This window comes from Lolium rigidum, chromosome 2 (assembly GCF_022539505.1).
Source record: "Lolium rigidum isolate FL_2022 chromosome 2, APGP_CSIRO_Lrig_0.1, whole genome shotgun sequence".
NCBI lineage: Eukaryota > Viridiplantae > Streptophyta > Magnoliopsida > Poales > Poaceae > Lolium > Lolium rigidum.
The window spans coordinates 243,296,325-243,313,955 of record NC_061509.1 but is presented as its reverse complement, the minus strand read 5'-3'; the positions used below and the strand labels follow the sequence as shown (position 1 = coordinate 243,313,955).

The 17,631-nt window shown below is 43.2% G+C and overlaps 2 protein-coding genes across 3 annotated transcripts; both read left to right on the top strand.

Annotated features, from left to right (window-relative positions):
* The first annotated feature begins 1,125 nt into the window (after positions 1-1,125).
* LOC124693196 lies at positions 1,126-8,637 on the top strand. 2 transcript variants are annotated; one of them, XM_047226660.1, is made up of 11 exons: positions 1,126-1,298; positions 1,717-1,762; positions 2,093-2,180; positions 2,258-2,329; positions 2,669-2,702; positions 3,342-4,797; positions 4,892-4,967; positions 5,047-5,096; positions 5,201-6,629; positions 7,474-7,743; positions 8,202-8,637. In XM_047226660.1, exons 2-8 carry the CDS (start codon positions 1,744-1,746, stop codon positions 5,090-5,092), a joined length of 1,791 nt encoding a protein of 596 aa, XP_047082616.1. In that variant the 5' UTR covers positions 1,126-1,298; positions 1,717-1,743; the 3' UTR covers positions 5,093-5,096; positions 5,201-6,629; positions 7,474-7,743; positions 8,202-8,637. The 2 variants fall into 2 exon arrangements, with proteins under 2 accessions (XP_047082616.1, XP_047082617.1); XM_047226661.1 differs by lacking the exons at positions 7,474-7,743; positions 8,202-8,637 and having other exon boundaries at positions 5,201-5,256; positions 6,049-6,260.
* Positions 8,638-9,873: 1,236 nt separating this feature from the next.
* Positions 9,874-11,354, top strand: LOC124688434 (peroxidase 2-like). Its single transcript, XM_047222116.1, has 2 exons — positions 9,874-10,095; positions 10,545-11,354. The coding sequence occupies exons 1-2, from the start codon at positions 9,874-9,876 to the stop codon at positions 11,352-11,354; spliced, it is 1,032 nt and encodes a 343-aa protein (XP_047078072.1).
* The last annotated feature ends 6,277 nt before the right edge of the window (positions 11,355-17,631 follow it).

The following is a 17,631-nucleotide window of genomic DNA, read 5'->3' as shown; positions in this document are numbered from 1 at the left end:
CCTACGTAAATTACATTTTCAATTTAAGGCTCTTGACCAAAACAATGCCCGGATGGTCATCTTTTGTTGGACAAAATGACATTTTGTGGTTTTCACCCGAGAATAATATACCACTTCAATAGCTTTGAAATCGGTACCCAATACGCCGGAGTCACGGTCATCCTCACATAAGGCTTCGGCAGAGTCACTGCACAGATTTTGGGGGCGACGGGGCCACCGACGCCAACAGAGGCCCTTCCAAAACACCACATCTCATGTGCACGACCTTTTTTTTTTACTATCTCCTCATACAACGTCAAAATCGACTTGCTCTACCTTGTGCTTTTTCCACCAAGCTTGTTATAGATGCAAGTGGGTTAAAGTTAGAGGTACCCTCTACCCTCTTTATTTCAAAAAAATGAGCTAACTTTTTCGTGACATCATCATTTTGCAAACGTTAAATCCAAATTTTGTACCGAAGAGGATAGAGGGTACCCTAACTTTGACCCAATAACGCGTGTGCCTTTCATCTCGTTCCGTCCCTCTTTTGCCTTTGTCCACCATCAATATCCCGTGTTACCTCGTTGCGGGCTCCCGAGCTGCCTCTAACTGCCATTGGTTCGTGAGTCCATCCTCCAACATCACCATTCTTGGGCCGTTGGAGTTGAACCTGGACTCCCCGGGGTCGACAACGACTTGTGACAAACATTTCGAGGCCACCACCAATGCAAGTTGCTTAAAGAGATGCTTTAAAAAAATAAATCGGGTTCCTTATAAGCACCAATGCTTATTTATACAAGGCAGTGTTTAATTAGGCATTTAAAATAAATCATAGTCACAGAAAAACCGGAGAAAAAAGTCAGAAGCGAAGGAAATGGGCCAGGCCTATATTCGTGCGTAGGCGTGAATGGTACGCGGTGCGCACCGCGTCGGGCCAGGTCCAAGGCAGCAAGGGGAGCTCCTATTCTGCGCCCGCTAGGCCTGGCAGGAAGGAGATTGTGGGCCAGGCCCAACACGCGGACACGTTCTTCTTCGTCACCATCGCACTCGCACACCTCCTCCTTCCCCCGCCAGGCCGCCACCACCGCCGGCCTAACCGCCTGCTACCGCGTCCCACCCACAGCCGGTTCTCCGCCGCCCTCTAAGCCCCCTCCCATCTTCCTCATCTCCGGCGACCTCCTCACCCGAAAGCCCTAAGCCCTGTCGCCAGCAAGCTCCCACCCCGGAACCCTAAGGCCCCGCACCCTCTCTTCGTCAGTCCTGCTGCAGAAAACTCCTGCTGACTGTTCCCCGGCTCGGCTGCGGCTCCTCTCAACCAGGTAATTTCTTGTTAGGAACAGATGATGAAGAAGATTGAGTGGTTGTGGTATGGCCGTATGGGATTTGTATCTGAATTTCGGGATTTTACCAAAGTAGCCGGATGGCCGAGTGTTAAAGCTCAGCATAGACATAGAGTAGAGAAATCTGCGTCTCCTTATACTTATTGCATGGAACATGTCCAATCTTAGATTGAAAGTCTCGCTTGCATGGAAGGCAACTCTGTCGCTGGCTGAAGTTTATATGATGAATAAACTGGTATCTCCTTGACCATTGTGAAAATAAAAAAAATGATGTGCTCGTCGTGGGAGCTCATTGTTCCAGAGGAAATATATTTTCCTCATGATATCTGAAATCATCCTCATACGTAGCATCCTGACTTTACTTACTGAAAGCTTATGCCATATTCTTATTTTCCAGGTCGCATAAGGAAATTCAAGAGCCCAAATGATTTCTTCGCAGGAAGGTGATTTAATCTTATTTTCATCCTTCCGATGCCTTGACTGCACTACTTGTTATAGTGCCTACTGTGCCTTGAAACTTTATTTTATTAGTGTAAACATGTCATGGTATTTCTAGAGTAATCATCTGCATACAAAGCACTTCATGCTGACACCATATATTCTTAATTGATTTGTATGACATTCCGGAAAAAATCAAGATATTTCGGAAAAACAAATTGATATGTCTCATGTATGTACCTCTGTTGCTATCATATTGTTTAAAACATTTGGTATTCTCTTGTTATGTTATACTTATACATCTGAAAATGTTTTCCTGTGTGGCTTTTACCCAGAGGGTACGGCTGCCTTCTCTTTCAAGGATGGTAACAGGCTGTGCTCTCTTTTTCTGCGTCAGCAAGGTCTCATCAAGAAGAAGCGAAGGTTTGTGCTGTCCTGCGCTTGCTCCTGTATGCCTGCCCCCTCCCTCTGAACGGCACCTTACATTTCTATGTATGCAGATGGCTTGCTTCGTTGCATCCCGAATTAGGGGTCCCTTTCAGACTTAAGCGACCAAAGTTTCTCAAAGAAGTGTAAGTAACTGTCTCCGCCGATTATTTCTTGCTCTATACCATATGCTCTGCGGTATTACAACTGATGGAGTTGCATATTTCTCATTTGAAAACAATATGCATGATTTAGCTAGTTACCTTCATGGCTCCCATGTTCCACGTGTTTTTGCAAAAAACTTTGATAGAGCAAAACTCACCCTTCATATATGCGCACAAATGATCCATGAGTCCTGGGCATGTGACCTTATCTTGTAAAATATGACAAACCACCAGCTTTATTATTGTTTTCTTTCTATTTATAAGGCTACTTTAGCATTATCAATATTTTAGTAACCCTCCAAAAATATCTCTGTTCCACAGATACTTGGCTGAATCGGATGTCAGGACCGATGAAGTAAGTTGTTCATACTTTAACAGAACCTACAGCTTAAAGTTTTCAGTTGCAATATGTCTTCGGTATTCCCCATATTAATGTTGCCTGCGTAGTCAATTATCTAATCTGTTTTGTTTATATAAGAATGAGTGATTGATGATCGTATTTCTAGTGTTACAAGTAGTACGAGGACATTTAGTGTTTTTAATACGTCGTGTGGTCAAATATGTTGCTTCATGTGAACCTCACATCGACATAGCTACACATGTAGAAGGCTATACAGCATGGCTTGAAGGGGATTAGGGCGTTGGAAGAAGTAGATAGACTATATCCTGAGATGAGAGAACATCATTGAGAAAGAGCTTAATTCATTGCTACTGTTGTTAGCTCTATCAATTTCATAGTAATCACTTGACTTGATCCTTGAGAAATACTCTATCTGTAAGAGAAGTTATATTTAGTATATTGATGTAATACATCTTTTGTTACTATGCCGCAGTTTATAATGTTTTACTTTTGAAGTGCATTGTCTTGCTAACATGTCTCAGTTTGACGACCTTCTTTATTATGATATTCACTTAGTGGCTCTCTTGCCCTCTTGTGCTGTTTTATAGTAAACATCCATGTAGCATAAACATGACAGTAATATGTGTATTCTAGGTGTCCAGCGAGAGAGTAAGATCTAACATCGAAAAAAGTTTTGGCTTGCAATGGAATTGCTACAATCACCATGTAGTTCTGGATGGTTTCGAGCTTTTTAAGTTGCAGAAACAGAAGGACGGCTCTCTCTGTCCAGAAAGCTTGAAGATTATGCACCGCACAATCAGCAAATTAAGCAATGGAGCACTTGATTCAGTGGCTAAAATTGTCACCCATAATGGGACTAGTTTCAGGAAAATCAGGCCTACAGTGATGAAAATCGTGAAGGACCACCTTCCAAAATACTTGGCCAAGTTGGACAGTGAAAATGGCAAGATTCTGTTGTCTGGCATTTTAACAAATCCATGCAGCTATCAACCTGATTCTGTCTGCCTTGCAACACCTGTTTCACCAATGCTTCTGTCATCTATAAATGAAGCTTTAGCTGGGTTGGATGAAATTTCCCAGCAAGCTGCTATTACAATAAATAGAAAGCTCATTCAAAAGTCATGTCCCCCAGAATTCCTGCATGTATCTCGAACTTCCAGCAGAAGCCACCTCGTTAACTTGATAAGGAAAAGATGTGAAAGTATGATAGCAAAGCTGCAGGAAGGCAAGGATCTTCCAAAGAACCTTGCAAAAGCACTGTCAGTGATGAAACTATATCAGAAACTAACACTAAGGAGCATGGATATCTCACAGTCAGAGTTCTTCCCCTTTTCGCGTGGAACTATGTCACTGCAGCAAGATATCCTGAATGCTCTTTGGTTGCTACCAGAAATCAATACTAATGAAATGAAATTGCTGCGGTCCATTATGGGTCAAGTTTCTCAAGTTAAGATGGCATCATTCAAGGCAGCTGTGAGGAAGTACTTGACAGAATGCTTGTTTGAGTGTGATGATGGTAATTTACCAGATTTGGCACTACGTGCTATCGGTTTCTTAGTTGGAATGTCTCCTACATGTCAGCAGGTTATTCTCACAGAAGAGAGAAAGGAAGTTGAAGTAGATGCGGTCTTGGATTTAAGCAGTCGCCTTAGATCTTTTGCGCGTTGTGCCATAGAAGAAGGCCTGAGTGATGATGAATTCAGCTTAGAGAGTTACAGTGGCAGCGGAGATAACGATTTTGTACTCACTGGGAGCAACTACTTCGGTTCTCCTTCGGAGCAGCACATGGATGAGGGCTGCTGTTCAAATTTTACTATCAACAATGCTGAAGATTCTGAATACGTGGGTGATGATGGACATTATGGAGACAATGAAGCTGCTGCTAGTATGAAGGATCCTTGTTTGAAGGACAATGTGAAGATGACTAGATGCTTTGAAGAAGATCTCTCTGAAGTATGTGATGACACCGCAAGTACCGCACACAAATTTATTGGGCAAATTCTTAAAAACATGTTGGCTGAAAATGAGGCGGTTCATGAAATTTCCGGATGTTATCTTGGAGGCAGTTCTGATTCTGAAGATCCTCGAGGTACAGTCTGAAACCACCAGTAAAGCTTTTGTACTTTTTTTTATGTTTTCAGTTTGCGGTTCCCTTGTAAGGTAACAGAACTTTTTGGCCATAGTTTCTGAAGCGAAAAACCCAAAAGCTGACATTGTGATGAATGCTGTCCAGGGTCTCTTACCTAATCTGCCAAAAAGGTCTTTTCCCTTCATTATTATCTCCACCCCTCCCTCCACTGCACATTAACGGTCTAATAGCTTGTTGTATTGTGTGCAGCTCCATGGACAAAGTTAGAAGGATACTGGATGGTGCTGAGCAGTGAGACGGTCAGTCTGCAACTACGTTTATTGGCTTTTGAATTTTTTTCCTTCGCATATTCTGATCTAGGTATTATCTACAAATTTTTTACTAACTATTTGCTCATTCTTAGGTGTTGAATCTTGCACGGTGCTGTAAATTGGGCCACTGAAATGCGATGGGCAACATGTGAGCATAGCGATCATGACTGAAGTGAAACTCTTAGCTGGTCTGTTTTGTTTTGTTGGAGTGGGGGAAATGTGCATGCAGTAGACATCTGTTAATGCCATATCATTCTAGAAAGCTAGCACATGCTCTTTTATGAATCCCGTAATGACATGTTTAAGACCGTTGACTTTTGAAATTACTAATACAAGACTGAGGGTGTTTTGTTTTTAATCTTTCAGTGCTCTATTTCAAGATTCACCTTTTCCAAAAACTAGCACATACTCAAGTCATATTATTGCCTGATCCACCATTATTTTGCCATTCTCTTTTTTGCTTTCATGAATTATTTTAGTAACTGTTGCTGGTATTTCTGTGCAAAACATTTATTTCATTTTCTGGCATTTACAAGTTCAGGGGAACTGTATTAGGATGAGTAAATTGAACTATGGATAGAACATCTAGTGAGGTGGATGCAACCAAGTACGGAACTGAGGGTGCTTTTTTATCTTTCAGTGCTCTATTTCAAGATTCACATATTCCAAAAACTGGCACATACTCAAGTCATATTATTGGCTGATCCACCATTATTTTGTCATTCTCTTTTTTGCTTTCATGAATTATTTTTAGTAACTGTTTCTGGTACTTCTCTGCAAAACATTTATTTCACTTTCTGGCATTTAAAAGTTCAGGAGAACTGTATTAGGATGAGTAAATTGAACTGTGGATAGAACATCTAGTGAGGTGGATGCAACCAAGTATGGAACTTAACAACCGTTTGGTTTGGCTAATGGTGCTTACTCTGATGGGGACAAGTTTTAGGGCTGGTGACAGATGGATGTCCTTTCGGCTCCCACGGCAGCTCGTAAGGGCATATCTTCGGTGATCATGCTCACAGCCTAGTAGCTTTGGAAGCGGCACAACCTGATCGTCTTCGTCGGTGCGCTGCCTGACCTTGCTGGCCTGCTTGACACAATAAAGGTGGAGGACAGATCGTGGGCAGCGGCCAGGGTGCTGGGCCTTGTGGCGCTACTTCCACCGGCCTAGCTTGTTGTAATCTTGGTTGTCGCCCTCTTAGACTTGTAACAACTCTCTTTCTATCAAATGCATTGAAACACAAAGATTTTGTGTTTTCTTGAAAAGAACTGTGTGTCTGGGTCCTATGGACTTTTGCAAGCTAATATTCCATTTGGTAGTATTACTTTCCTTTGTACGTTGCCAGACATCATGCCGAACACGTGAAGCTCTCTTAACTGTACTGTGGAACACGTGAAGCTCGGTCTTTCGCAAGTAAGAGAATTTGATGTGGTGGAGCACGGTATTAATGGTTACTCTGCAGATGTGGTGACTTGCGCTATGTGTCTTGTTGCTTCCTCATGGTTCCGATCTGGGTCAGAGTAAGATGTCTTTCAACTTGATCTCATACAGCAATTGCATAACTTTCTACCAAATGCTAGCTCAAAGCTGCAATTTTTTTTAACACTGAGCTAGTTGAATTTGTTCTTTTGGTTCTCCTGTATTCATAATGCTCTGGTAAGTTCTGAATATGCTGCGAAATAATTTTCCCTATAACTTTGAAATTTGTGGATTTGCATCATCTCTTATTACACATGAACTTTGGGCTTGCTGGATCATCTAAATATGTTGTTTTGCCTTCACTTATTGAAGAACTATGTAATGATGTATTCATGATGTATACACCGTGGTTGACATGGTGACATACTAGTACATGTAAGATTTGCTTTTTTTTTTTTGGCATCTCTGTTGACTTACCTTCTCTACAAATTCATCACGTTTCTTAGATCCTTGCCAGTTGCCACAGTGCCTAGTTGTAGCCTGGAAATAGCATATATCTTATAATGTAACTAGTGTTAGCTACTGCTAACTACTTATATTGTATTATATTAGTATTGTTATGTTAGTTAGTATGATTTAACTTTCTTAACAGGAGCATACAACACATAGTTGCCCAGAATAAGGAGAACATGGTCCGTGAACTACACCAAATATAAAGTGAATTCGGTTCCATTATAGAAAGTCACTAGTCTACCAGTTGGTTTACAAAACTTTTTATTACTACATAAACTTTCTCTTGTATTATTGTACTTATGAATGGTATTTTTTTTTGAGGAACTTACAGCAGGAGAGGCTCCTACTGCTCATATATTAATAAAATAGACTATTTACATAGCTTTTTTACACTTATGAATGGTATTGACGAGAAATGAGGTATAATTGCAGGCCATCTCTGCATGAAGATTGCGCAGTATTCGATGAAGCTACTTGTGAAGAGGGCTAGTACCACACAAGCAACTATTCCAGCATATAAGCCTGCGTCAGCAGTCACTCCTGGAGATCTTAAGCTTCTAAATGGTGTAGCTCCTTTAGCTGATTTGCCTGACTGAAGTTTTGATGATATGCCAGTTACTAGTACTGCTTGTACTGCTACATCACCTAATGGTTTTCTACAAGACCTTTTGGGTATCAGTGAGACAAATCTATTAAATGCAGGTATTGAGTCCAGTATTTCCATTTTGTCCCAATAGATTTGCCTTGTTACTTTACTCTCTCTTTTCTTTACCGGAAACAGTAAGAGAGGCTCTTAACTTTGCCTCTTCCTTGACGTAAACCAAGTAATATATATTCTTACCCGTGGTGCAATTTGAGGACAGTGCATGTTCAGGTTCTTGCTAATTAGTCATTAATTCTCTCCTTAATTTACTTTTATGTCTCTGCTTCAAAATCTGTACAGCCTCCCTGCTTGTTGCTTGCGCTAAATAATGTTTAAGGTGCAGTGACAGTAACATATAATTTTGCATATTGAAAAATAGTTCACATTTGCATTTCGAATGCTAAAAGTCAATCTTTACACTTCGATTAGTATTTTCTCTATTAATTATTTTGTTCCTTTTTACTGTTATGAGAACACCCTTACATCTCATCAAGTTCTTTTCTGGTGGTTTGTTCAGGGGTTTCTTCATCTGCAGGCACACATCCTCTGATGGATCTTCTATCTGCATGTACGGGCTCACCGAAACTGTTAAGTTGCAGCCGATCGACGAACGATGTGATGATGGAGGCTGATGTTGTTCCAGACGACCATCCTCGCCTCGCGACGACCCAGAGTCTCGAAAACATTTGCTACTTTATCCAGCTGCCGATTTGTGTCGTGGAGCACACCTCCGTGGCTCCGACGCTGACCAGAACCAGTGAAGGAAATAAACTACTGGCACGTTTTTGTGCGTCTGCCTCTCAGCAAGCTGTAGCTTGTGACCTGGTGAATGGGTCAAGGTTCAAGAGGTGCACCTTATTGAGAAGAGGAAGGATGGCATCTCATGGTAGCTCACGGCTAATGGCCAATAATAATCTGCGAGGTCGGCCTAGGAGGTGCAATTCATTGGTTCCACTTCATCTTTCTTGCACAAGGCGGTGTGGAAGGCTTGGGCACCTCTCAAAGCAAAAACTTTCGCTTGGTTTCTCACTCATAATCGCATATGAACGGGGCCGACTGTGTCCAAAAATGTGGGTGGCCAAACTGTGTAATTTTGCCCCCTTTGCAAGCAAACCACGAAAGTTGGTGCGCCACCTCTTCGTCGTATGTAAATGCTCCATTCTCCTTGGAGTTACATTCAAGAATGATAGCACATCCCCGACATCCAACCAAACCAATGGGGTGGTCTTCCTATTGAGCATTAGTGGTGAAACATGACGAGTGCCCACATGCCAAACCGCGAAGTCGTCGCATTCCTCACCCTCCTTTGTCACTTGGAGATTTGGAACAAGCGTAATGCAAGGGTCTTCGATGACAAGTATACATTACCTTTAGTTCTCCTAGAAAAAATAAAAAAGGGAAGCCCGTTTATGAGCTAACGCTGGAGCGAAGCATTTCGCTCAAATCATGTCGGGAGAGCAACCCTGCTTTGTTTTTCATTCGGTTCGAACTACTTGTCAAAACACTTATTCCCAATTAATATATTGGGGGAAGGCTTTTGCCCTGTTTCAAAAAAGAATAATGTCAGTGATCAACTTGCACATTTCTGCATTGTGCTCCCCTGCCAACGGAATTAATAGTACGCACGATGATTATAGAAACTAGAATGCAATGTAGATTGGGGGAAGGCTTTTGCCCCCGTTTAAGAAAAGAAAAATGTCAGTGACCAACTTGCACATTTCTGCATTGTGCTCCGCTGTCAACAGAATTATAATTTTCAGTTTGTTGGCGACTTGGTTTACAATATATAATATCTACGTTAACCAGATCAGCAATAGCCTGTGTACATTATTATACATCGAATGCTACTGGGTCAAAATTGGCAAAGTCGCTCGCATGTTACCCTGTGCTCATTACCAGAGCAGTGTATCATGAACCGTTCTTTCAAATAAAACTAGAAGGGCAATCTTTTTTTTTTTTTAGATTCTCAGGGAGACAGCCTCCCCGGTTCCATTTGTATATCACAAATGAAACCAATGTTCGGTACAGAAACAGAAGGGCAATCATGAACCAACAGAAATTCGGCATTATATATAACCCCTCTAACCTTTAGCCCAACATCATCACATCCAAGTGGAGCAAAACCAATTAAGGCAAGCTATCTTGTCTCTCCGACTAGCTGCCGGTTAGCTCCTCGCTGTCCAGGAGACATGAAGCTTTCCGTGGTTCTCCTGTTTTCCCTGGTTGCCCTCCAAGCTGCGCTGCTCGGTGTGCCATCAGCAGAGGCTAGTGGACTGAAGGTCGGCTACTACAACAAGAAATGCAGGGGCGTGGAGGACGTCGTCAAAGGGCACATCATCCGGGCTATCAAGAAGAACCCCCGTGTTGGCGCCGCTCTTGTTCGGCTTGTATTCCACGACTGCTTCGTTAGGGTATGTACATTGATTTTTGTTTTATTGTGCTTTTTTCCTAGTATCAAATCAAAATGAAGTATTTTTTGTTTCATAATGAACCGACAAATTTCCTAGGGTTTGGTAAAATTCGTGAATTTGTTACGCTTTTGGACAAGATTCAAGAACTCGAGAGAAGATTGAATGCATTTCCTTTGATGCAATTTCAGACCAGAAACAGAAAACTTTAATTTGCATGTTCTTTTGTGCAATTCAGATCAGGACCCAAGTATTCATTCTCTAGGAAAGTGTTCGCATTGAGGCTTTTCATTTTGACATTCTGTGTTCATAGAAAAATAAAACCCAATGCACCTTTTTCGATTTCACTGTGGAAAAACTAATTGCAGAATGTGGATTTCCATACATGGTGGAGGTGTCGAGCTAATATATATAATAACAAAACAATGACATGATGTTGACTATTCATGTAGGGATGCGATGGCTCTGTCCTCCTTGACAAATCCGCACAAAACCCTAAGCCGGAGAAGGAGGCGAAGGCGAACATCGGGCTCGCCGCCTTTGACATCCTTGAGATGATCAAGGCAGACATCGAGAAGAAATGCCCCGGCGTGGTGTCGTGCTCCGATATACTTGTCTACGCTGCCCGTGACGCCACCAAAATTCTCAGCAAGGGGCATATCAACTACGACGTCCCCGCCGGCCGCCTCGATGGCTTTGTCTCCTTGGCATCCCAGGCCGATAAGGAGCTCCCGGACTCCACCTTCACCGCCCAACAGCTCATTAAAAGCTTCGCCCTCAAGAATTTCGACGTGGAGGAGATGGTCATCCTCTCTGGCGCGCACTCCATCGGCATGGCACACTGCTCGTCCTTCAAGGGCCGTCTCGCTGCGCCTGCAGACCAGATAAACCCGGCCTACCGCAAGCTGCTCAACTACAAGTGCGGCCAGAGCGCCAACCCGCCCGTGGTCAACAACGTCCGCGACGAGGAGTACACCACCGTCGCCAAGTATATGCCAGGGTTCAAGAGCCGGGTGCGCAAGATCAGGGACTTGTTCGACAACTCCTACTACCACAACAACCTCGCTAGGATCGTCAGCTTCAACTCCGACTGGCAGCTGCTGACGCACACGGAGGCGCGGGGCCACGTCCATGAATATGCGGACAATGGCACGCTCTGGAACGAGGATTTCGCCGCATCCATGGTCAAGCTCAGCATGCTGCCCATGCCGGCGGGAAGCAAGGGCGGGATCAGGAAGAAGTGCAGCATCGTCAGCTACTAAATCGTGCATGCATGCGTGGAGATCCAACAAGGAAGATCCATTTGGCGTGTGTGTAGAGTTCAATAATCTTTGTGTGGTTTTTTTTGTTTGATCCATTCTTTTGATTCCCATTTCTCGTGTTTTCCAGATCTATTGATCTGCTACATATTTCTCAATATATGGCTACAATAAAGTTACAGACTTGACAATCTGCTACACATGCTAGTATCCTATCAAATAGCCCCAATTATCGACCAGGTTCATATGTGTCTGCCTTGTTGGCAACACGCCTCGGCGACTCTGGCGTAAAATTTTGAGGGAACACGAGCCTAAGTATTTTTTTTTAAACAGAAGGCTCGAAAGCCCAGCTTTAAATTAACAAAGCCATCAACCGGCCAGGAGTTACAACAGGACACCACACCACACACGCACACCACGGCAGGAAAGATACACGGGTACATACAGAACGAATTACAACACTGCACTACGAGCGAGGACAAGCTTGCAGGAGTGCAGACCGCCGCTGTTCGACACCAAGGACACCGACCGGAGGCACGGCGAGGCACTGCCCGGAGCAGAATTGTAGTCTTGATTCCGAGGAGAACAGCCGGAACTCCGAGCACCGGAAGCACCAACCTGTTCTCATGCCGAAGAGGGCCCCCGCCCTCTCGCCCGGTTCGAAGGCGTCGAACCATCGGACATGAGAGAGGCTCACCCGAGAGCCGCAGAGGTGTTGGGCTCCGGACCCGACGCCACCCTGGAGAGACTACCTTGACAAGGATCACACCATACCGGCCGCACTGCCGAGCACTTGGACATCCACCAACGACGATAAATCCGCCGGGAGCACCTGCAGAGGACGGGGCAGACTGCCGTCGACGCATGCATACGGGCTAGAGATCAGCGCAGCTGCTCAAGGACCGACATTGCCCAAAGCTGCAACCTTTAGCTCCGCCAACCTACCGAAACCTCCCCAGATGGCGCCTCCAAGAAGGTCACGGCGCAGCAGCGCGTCGCCGCCGCCCAATCAACAAGATTTTGGACTTTCGTCCGGGAGGTGGGGGGAAGATGAGCAGGAGCCCAGGACAGCAGCTACTACCTCAGAACCGACGTGAACCGTAGCTCCACGCCGCAGACGCCGCCCGCCGTCGCCTCACATCCAGAGGAGTCGAGGACGCCGGACCGAGGCACCCACCACGATGCCCGCCGCAGGACATCGGGGGAGACGAACCAGCGCCCTCGCTGCTCGCCGACCAGACGCATCGAGGCCGCCCACCCGAGGCAGCCCTGATGAGGCCCAGACCTAGGCCCGCTGGCCCAGATCTGGGCCCGCCGCTGCCACCCATGGCCACGGCGCGCCGTCGCAGGGCCGCGCCAGCCGGCTAGAAGCCAGAAGCTGCGCCGCCACCTCGCCGGAGAAACGCCTTCACCGCGCCGTGGTCAGGCCACCGCGCCGCCGCGCCAGACGAGAAGCACGGCGCGCCCGCCGACCGCGCCAGCCCGCGCCACCACAGCCACGCGGGGGAGAGAGAAGCCCCGCCGCTGCCGGCGCCCCGGGGCTTTGCCCGGCGACGCTCTCTAGCGGCGGCGAGGGAGGGACGGGGGGAGGAGGGGCTGGAGTTGAGGAAGGCTAAGGTTTCGCCCTGCGCTCGCGGGAGCGGCAGGACGAAACGGTCTTATCCGTCTCCATCTCGCGGCCTGGCCTCTGTTTCTCCCTTGCGAGTCTCGAATTTCCCTGGAGACTGGACCGAGCCTAAGTATTCATGTGCATCCCTGAGTGCGTCTCTATCACATAATGGTCGGCCAGCACCAGACTCGTGTCCTCCTGCCCAAGGTAAAAGTAATCTTCTTTTCTCTCCTTGTAGCCATAGCTGAAATATCTAAGCAGTGGAAAACTCTGTTTTTTCTCTCATTTTCATCCAATTCCCGTCTGGACCAGCTAGTGGCAACATTGTTCCAGCTAGCGTGCCGCCAGATAGTTGGTTCTGGTCTTATGTTTGTATAACACGATGCTAATTGAGAACTTCATTTTGAAATTAATTTCAAGTCTAAGTTGATTTGTATTAATGTCTTGTAAGTTGCAAATGCAACGTTACCACTCTCATGCTCTTTGTCGAAAAATGTACCCACATGTGCGCTTACTAATATAAGGAAGCAGTTAAGCATTGCATCAGTTATTTTTACCTAGTTTGTTGTATAACAACGGTAGCATAACAAACCTTTTGGATGCGCAGACACAGTTTCTGATCCCTGGATCGTCAAGATTTTCCCGATGTTTTCAGACTAATCTTTCTGGCTCATTTGGCTGATTTATCTTTGTCATCTGTATTTCGATGAGCCTTCAGGAACCACGTACCCACATTTTGTTGTGCAGAAACCACTTCAATATGTATCCATATGTCTTACAAAGTAGTAAACGGAAGGACCGAGGGATTGGTTGAAACAAGGTCAACTGGTCAAGTCAGCAATTTTCCTTCTGGACCAGTCGTGTTTGATCCCTACAAAAAACTGTCCTGTTTGTGCATCTTTTTGTGGATGGTGTAGCGTGTAGCGTGAATTCTTCAAAATCTATAATACCTATAAGAGCTTGTTTGGCTACTATTATTTGGGTATAGAATCAGAGAATTAACTTGTTTGGCTGTCACAAAATTGGTACTGTTAGAATTCAATTGAGAATTTCATGGATTTCGTCCCGTGCTTAACCTTAACTAGATTTTAAAGTGCGCCTTGGCGCACGATCCCGTGGGACTCGTCTATAGATGGGAAAAGCGATTATACTTTTGTTAGGTCTTACAAAAAGTAGTGACTCATAAGAAATTATAAATGGAGTAACAAACATTTATATACAACCAGGGAAGCTAGAGAGAATATATTATAGCAACTATTGGTGGAGGAAAAACGCTTGACGCGATGATTCTCATTTTCAGCCCAAGATCATAGATTGAAAGGCAAACCATCTGTAACATATACATGAATTCATCATCCAACACACTTCCCTGATATTTGGTCAGGTTCTTGACTATAGTACGTGAGGGATCAATCATCCTTTCTGAAGCCAGATTCTAAAGAGTAGAACCTTGATGGGTACACTGAACCGAAGAACATGATCAATGATTACTATCGTGACATGACGCCGAAGGTGGTGGCAGCACCAGTTGTCACTGTTGTGGAAGTCACCTAGGTAATGTGTAGATAAAATAGCACTTGGTTGGTCGCTCGGCTGCATTGTCAGCCAACCCAGGTGCTTGTTGGTCATCCAAAGCATGTATAGGATAAATTGTTGTTGGCCTAATTAAGATAATTTAAATGAAACTACAATTCAGATAGACATCCAACACCTAGATTATCATACCTAAGTTCAAGAATCCTAGAAAACATGGCAATGTCATTAATTTGAATAGCCTTCAAGAAGAGATGCGCGAAATAATGAAGACAATAGAATTTACTGAACAAAACTTATTCTTGGGATATGTTGGAAGGTGATCAAACAACATCTATAGTAGAGATATTCAGAAAATAAAACCACATGGTTTTTGAAAAGTTAACCACTAAGGTTGAGCACCCAGTTAGTCAGCTATTGTCTCAAATAGTGATGTTGCCATGACAAAAAAAAAGTAGCATAGCATTGAGTTCTAGTGCAATCAATAGTGTATATATAGTCTGGCATAACAGATTTATCCTCCACACATTATAAGACATAAACGAAAGTACTGGTGGTCATCTAAATATTGTCCAAATCGGTGGTTTTCATAGACAAACAATTTATAAAACAGCACACCGTAAATGTCAACCTATATAACCTAAGATATCTATTGTTTACCCAACATGTTATTGCAGGACTTGAAAGAAGGCATGGGTCTTACAGAGAATACAGAGCAGAAGTAATTCCAGCTGGACGGATTAATCTCACGATTGCTCAGAGCATGAGACAGAACTCATATAGATGATCTTGCCGTATTCCTATAGATAATCTCACAAAGTTGATACCTAAATGGACAACACACCAAAGAGGAAAAAATTGTATGCAACAAAAATTGGTGAGCATGAAATATGACCATAAACAATTATTAAGTTTAGAAGGAATCATTATTTTAGCCAATAAGGAGTCGGTCTAAAAAAGACACCAGATAAGAATGGTCATAAAGAGAAATATAATCATAAATAAAAATGTCAGTCAACAATAGGATACAATTTGAGATATCCATTGGTTAATTCCAAATACATAATATGGTGCTCTTGAGTTCTAAGTAACAATTTATAATAGTAGTTTCATAGTTTGAAGCAATTTGAAATTATACAATATTAGTTAACAGCACAAAAGTCAGCCTGAATATTTAAAAGAAGAATGACAGTATGAATTACATACTCACAGCAACACTGTATGATCTAACGGAAAACAATCAACATGTAAGCGTCTGGATCCATTTTCGTTCTTGTGGGACTGTGTTTGATTTATATTGCATACTTCTGCCTGCAATGTATTGTATCCAACAGTTCTGGATCACAACAGCCCAGCCAAATATTCAAACTCACTCCTACAAAACATAACATAAAATTATTTAAGAGAGCATGCTTTCAGTTCTGTCCAACATGAATTAAAATTTAACATGTAATCTACCAAACAATACATGCTTTAGCAAGTAACCTACCCCACAACTTTTGTGTTAAATCTATAAATTTTGTTTGGAGGCTAAAAGGACTTGAAGTAGCTCACAAGCTCAATTCTCACAGAAATATCGTTTTCTGGACAGTAAATCAATACTTAATTACTGACTGCATCTCACAAACCGCCCAACAAAAGTGTGCAAACAAATACGCTACAGAAAGCGTAAAAGATTATCTACAACTTCTATTTGGAGACTAAGGCGAGATTATGGATGTAGAAATCTCAGGTTTAGTTTGTAGCACACCGCATTAATGACTAACTGAAAACACTACTGTGTATTGAACCACCCGTTCTTCCTGATGTAAACACCTCATCACATGGCATGCACTCCAGGATGATACAGAGTGTCTTAGATCACATAAACACAGTCCTGGGTACCTGTTCGCGTGATAAAGTCGCATATAAAGTTGGCATAATGGTTATCTTCCAGACATCGCAGTACGGAAACAAAAGTAGCGGTCAGCGGATGCTCATTTAAATAGTTGTCCAAATTGGAGGTCTTCTTAACCATTCACACAATAGCACCCTAAGCGTTGTTGTACTTTATAGTTGTCTGGTTTGTGAAGACAGATTGCAAAGGGCCCTCTGAACACTCTTAGAACTGCTATTTTTTTATCAAGTGGAACTATCTGATTACAGTGCACATTGGTCTCATGTAATTCAGCTATGAATGCACTCATAGACTTGCCTGGCACCACTGCATGAATACAATTTCCCCATTGTGCGGTACAATATCCTATAGCCGTGAGCACATACATCTGAAGTAAGCTATATGAGCACAATAAATAAGACCACATCGTACCTATTGGTCTGCAAAAACCATATGCATAACTTTGACAGGGCTATCATCTATCATTCAAATTAAATTCCCCGAACATTTTGTGTTCCCCTCCAACCGAACATATGCAAACCCAGGCTTTTCACCGAACAACATATGGAGATAAAGCAAGAAGAAGCTGGTTGAGTAAATGGCAGATACCTGGCAAAATGACATACTCTGTCAAGAGGGCGATGAAGGAGAAAACCAGTAGCCGTAATTCCAAGTGACAAAAGGACCTCGGTAAATGAACATGGGTTCAATCAAAAAATAAATATAAGGCAAATAAAATAAAACGGTGAGAGTAGAAGATTAACTCATGTTTGGTAAAATAAAATCGTGATAATGTACCTTGGTTCTCAATCTAAGAGAAGTAGTTCTTCCTCAATTTCTTCATATGCTTTTCCAGAAGCTCTGGTAAGTTTTGTGTTTCTCCATCAATTGAGCTGGCCAAACAAACCAAAAGGCGTTCCAAAGTTTGTGAAGTGAGGCATTCACTATTTTTTTACAGTGCAGAAGATACTATTCGCTGAATAGACATTGCAGCAGTCAGTATGTACCTCTTATAATTGGCCAATAAGCCCGAAAATATAGGAGTATTGTTGTAACCACATATTGGATACATCAAAGTTATCCAGAGAGGCAAGATTGATATGCGCATCAGGAAGCCAAATAGACATTGCGCTCAAAAGGAGAAGAACTCTCAATTTTTTTCCATCTGAAAAAAACTATCTAAGGAAAGCAATAAGAAAAGGAACAACACAGTAAAAATTGTAAGGAAATGAACAGGAGGATCATATTTTATTTGGTGCCAA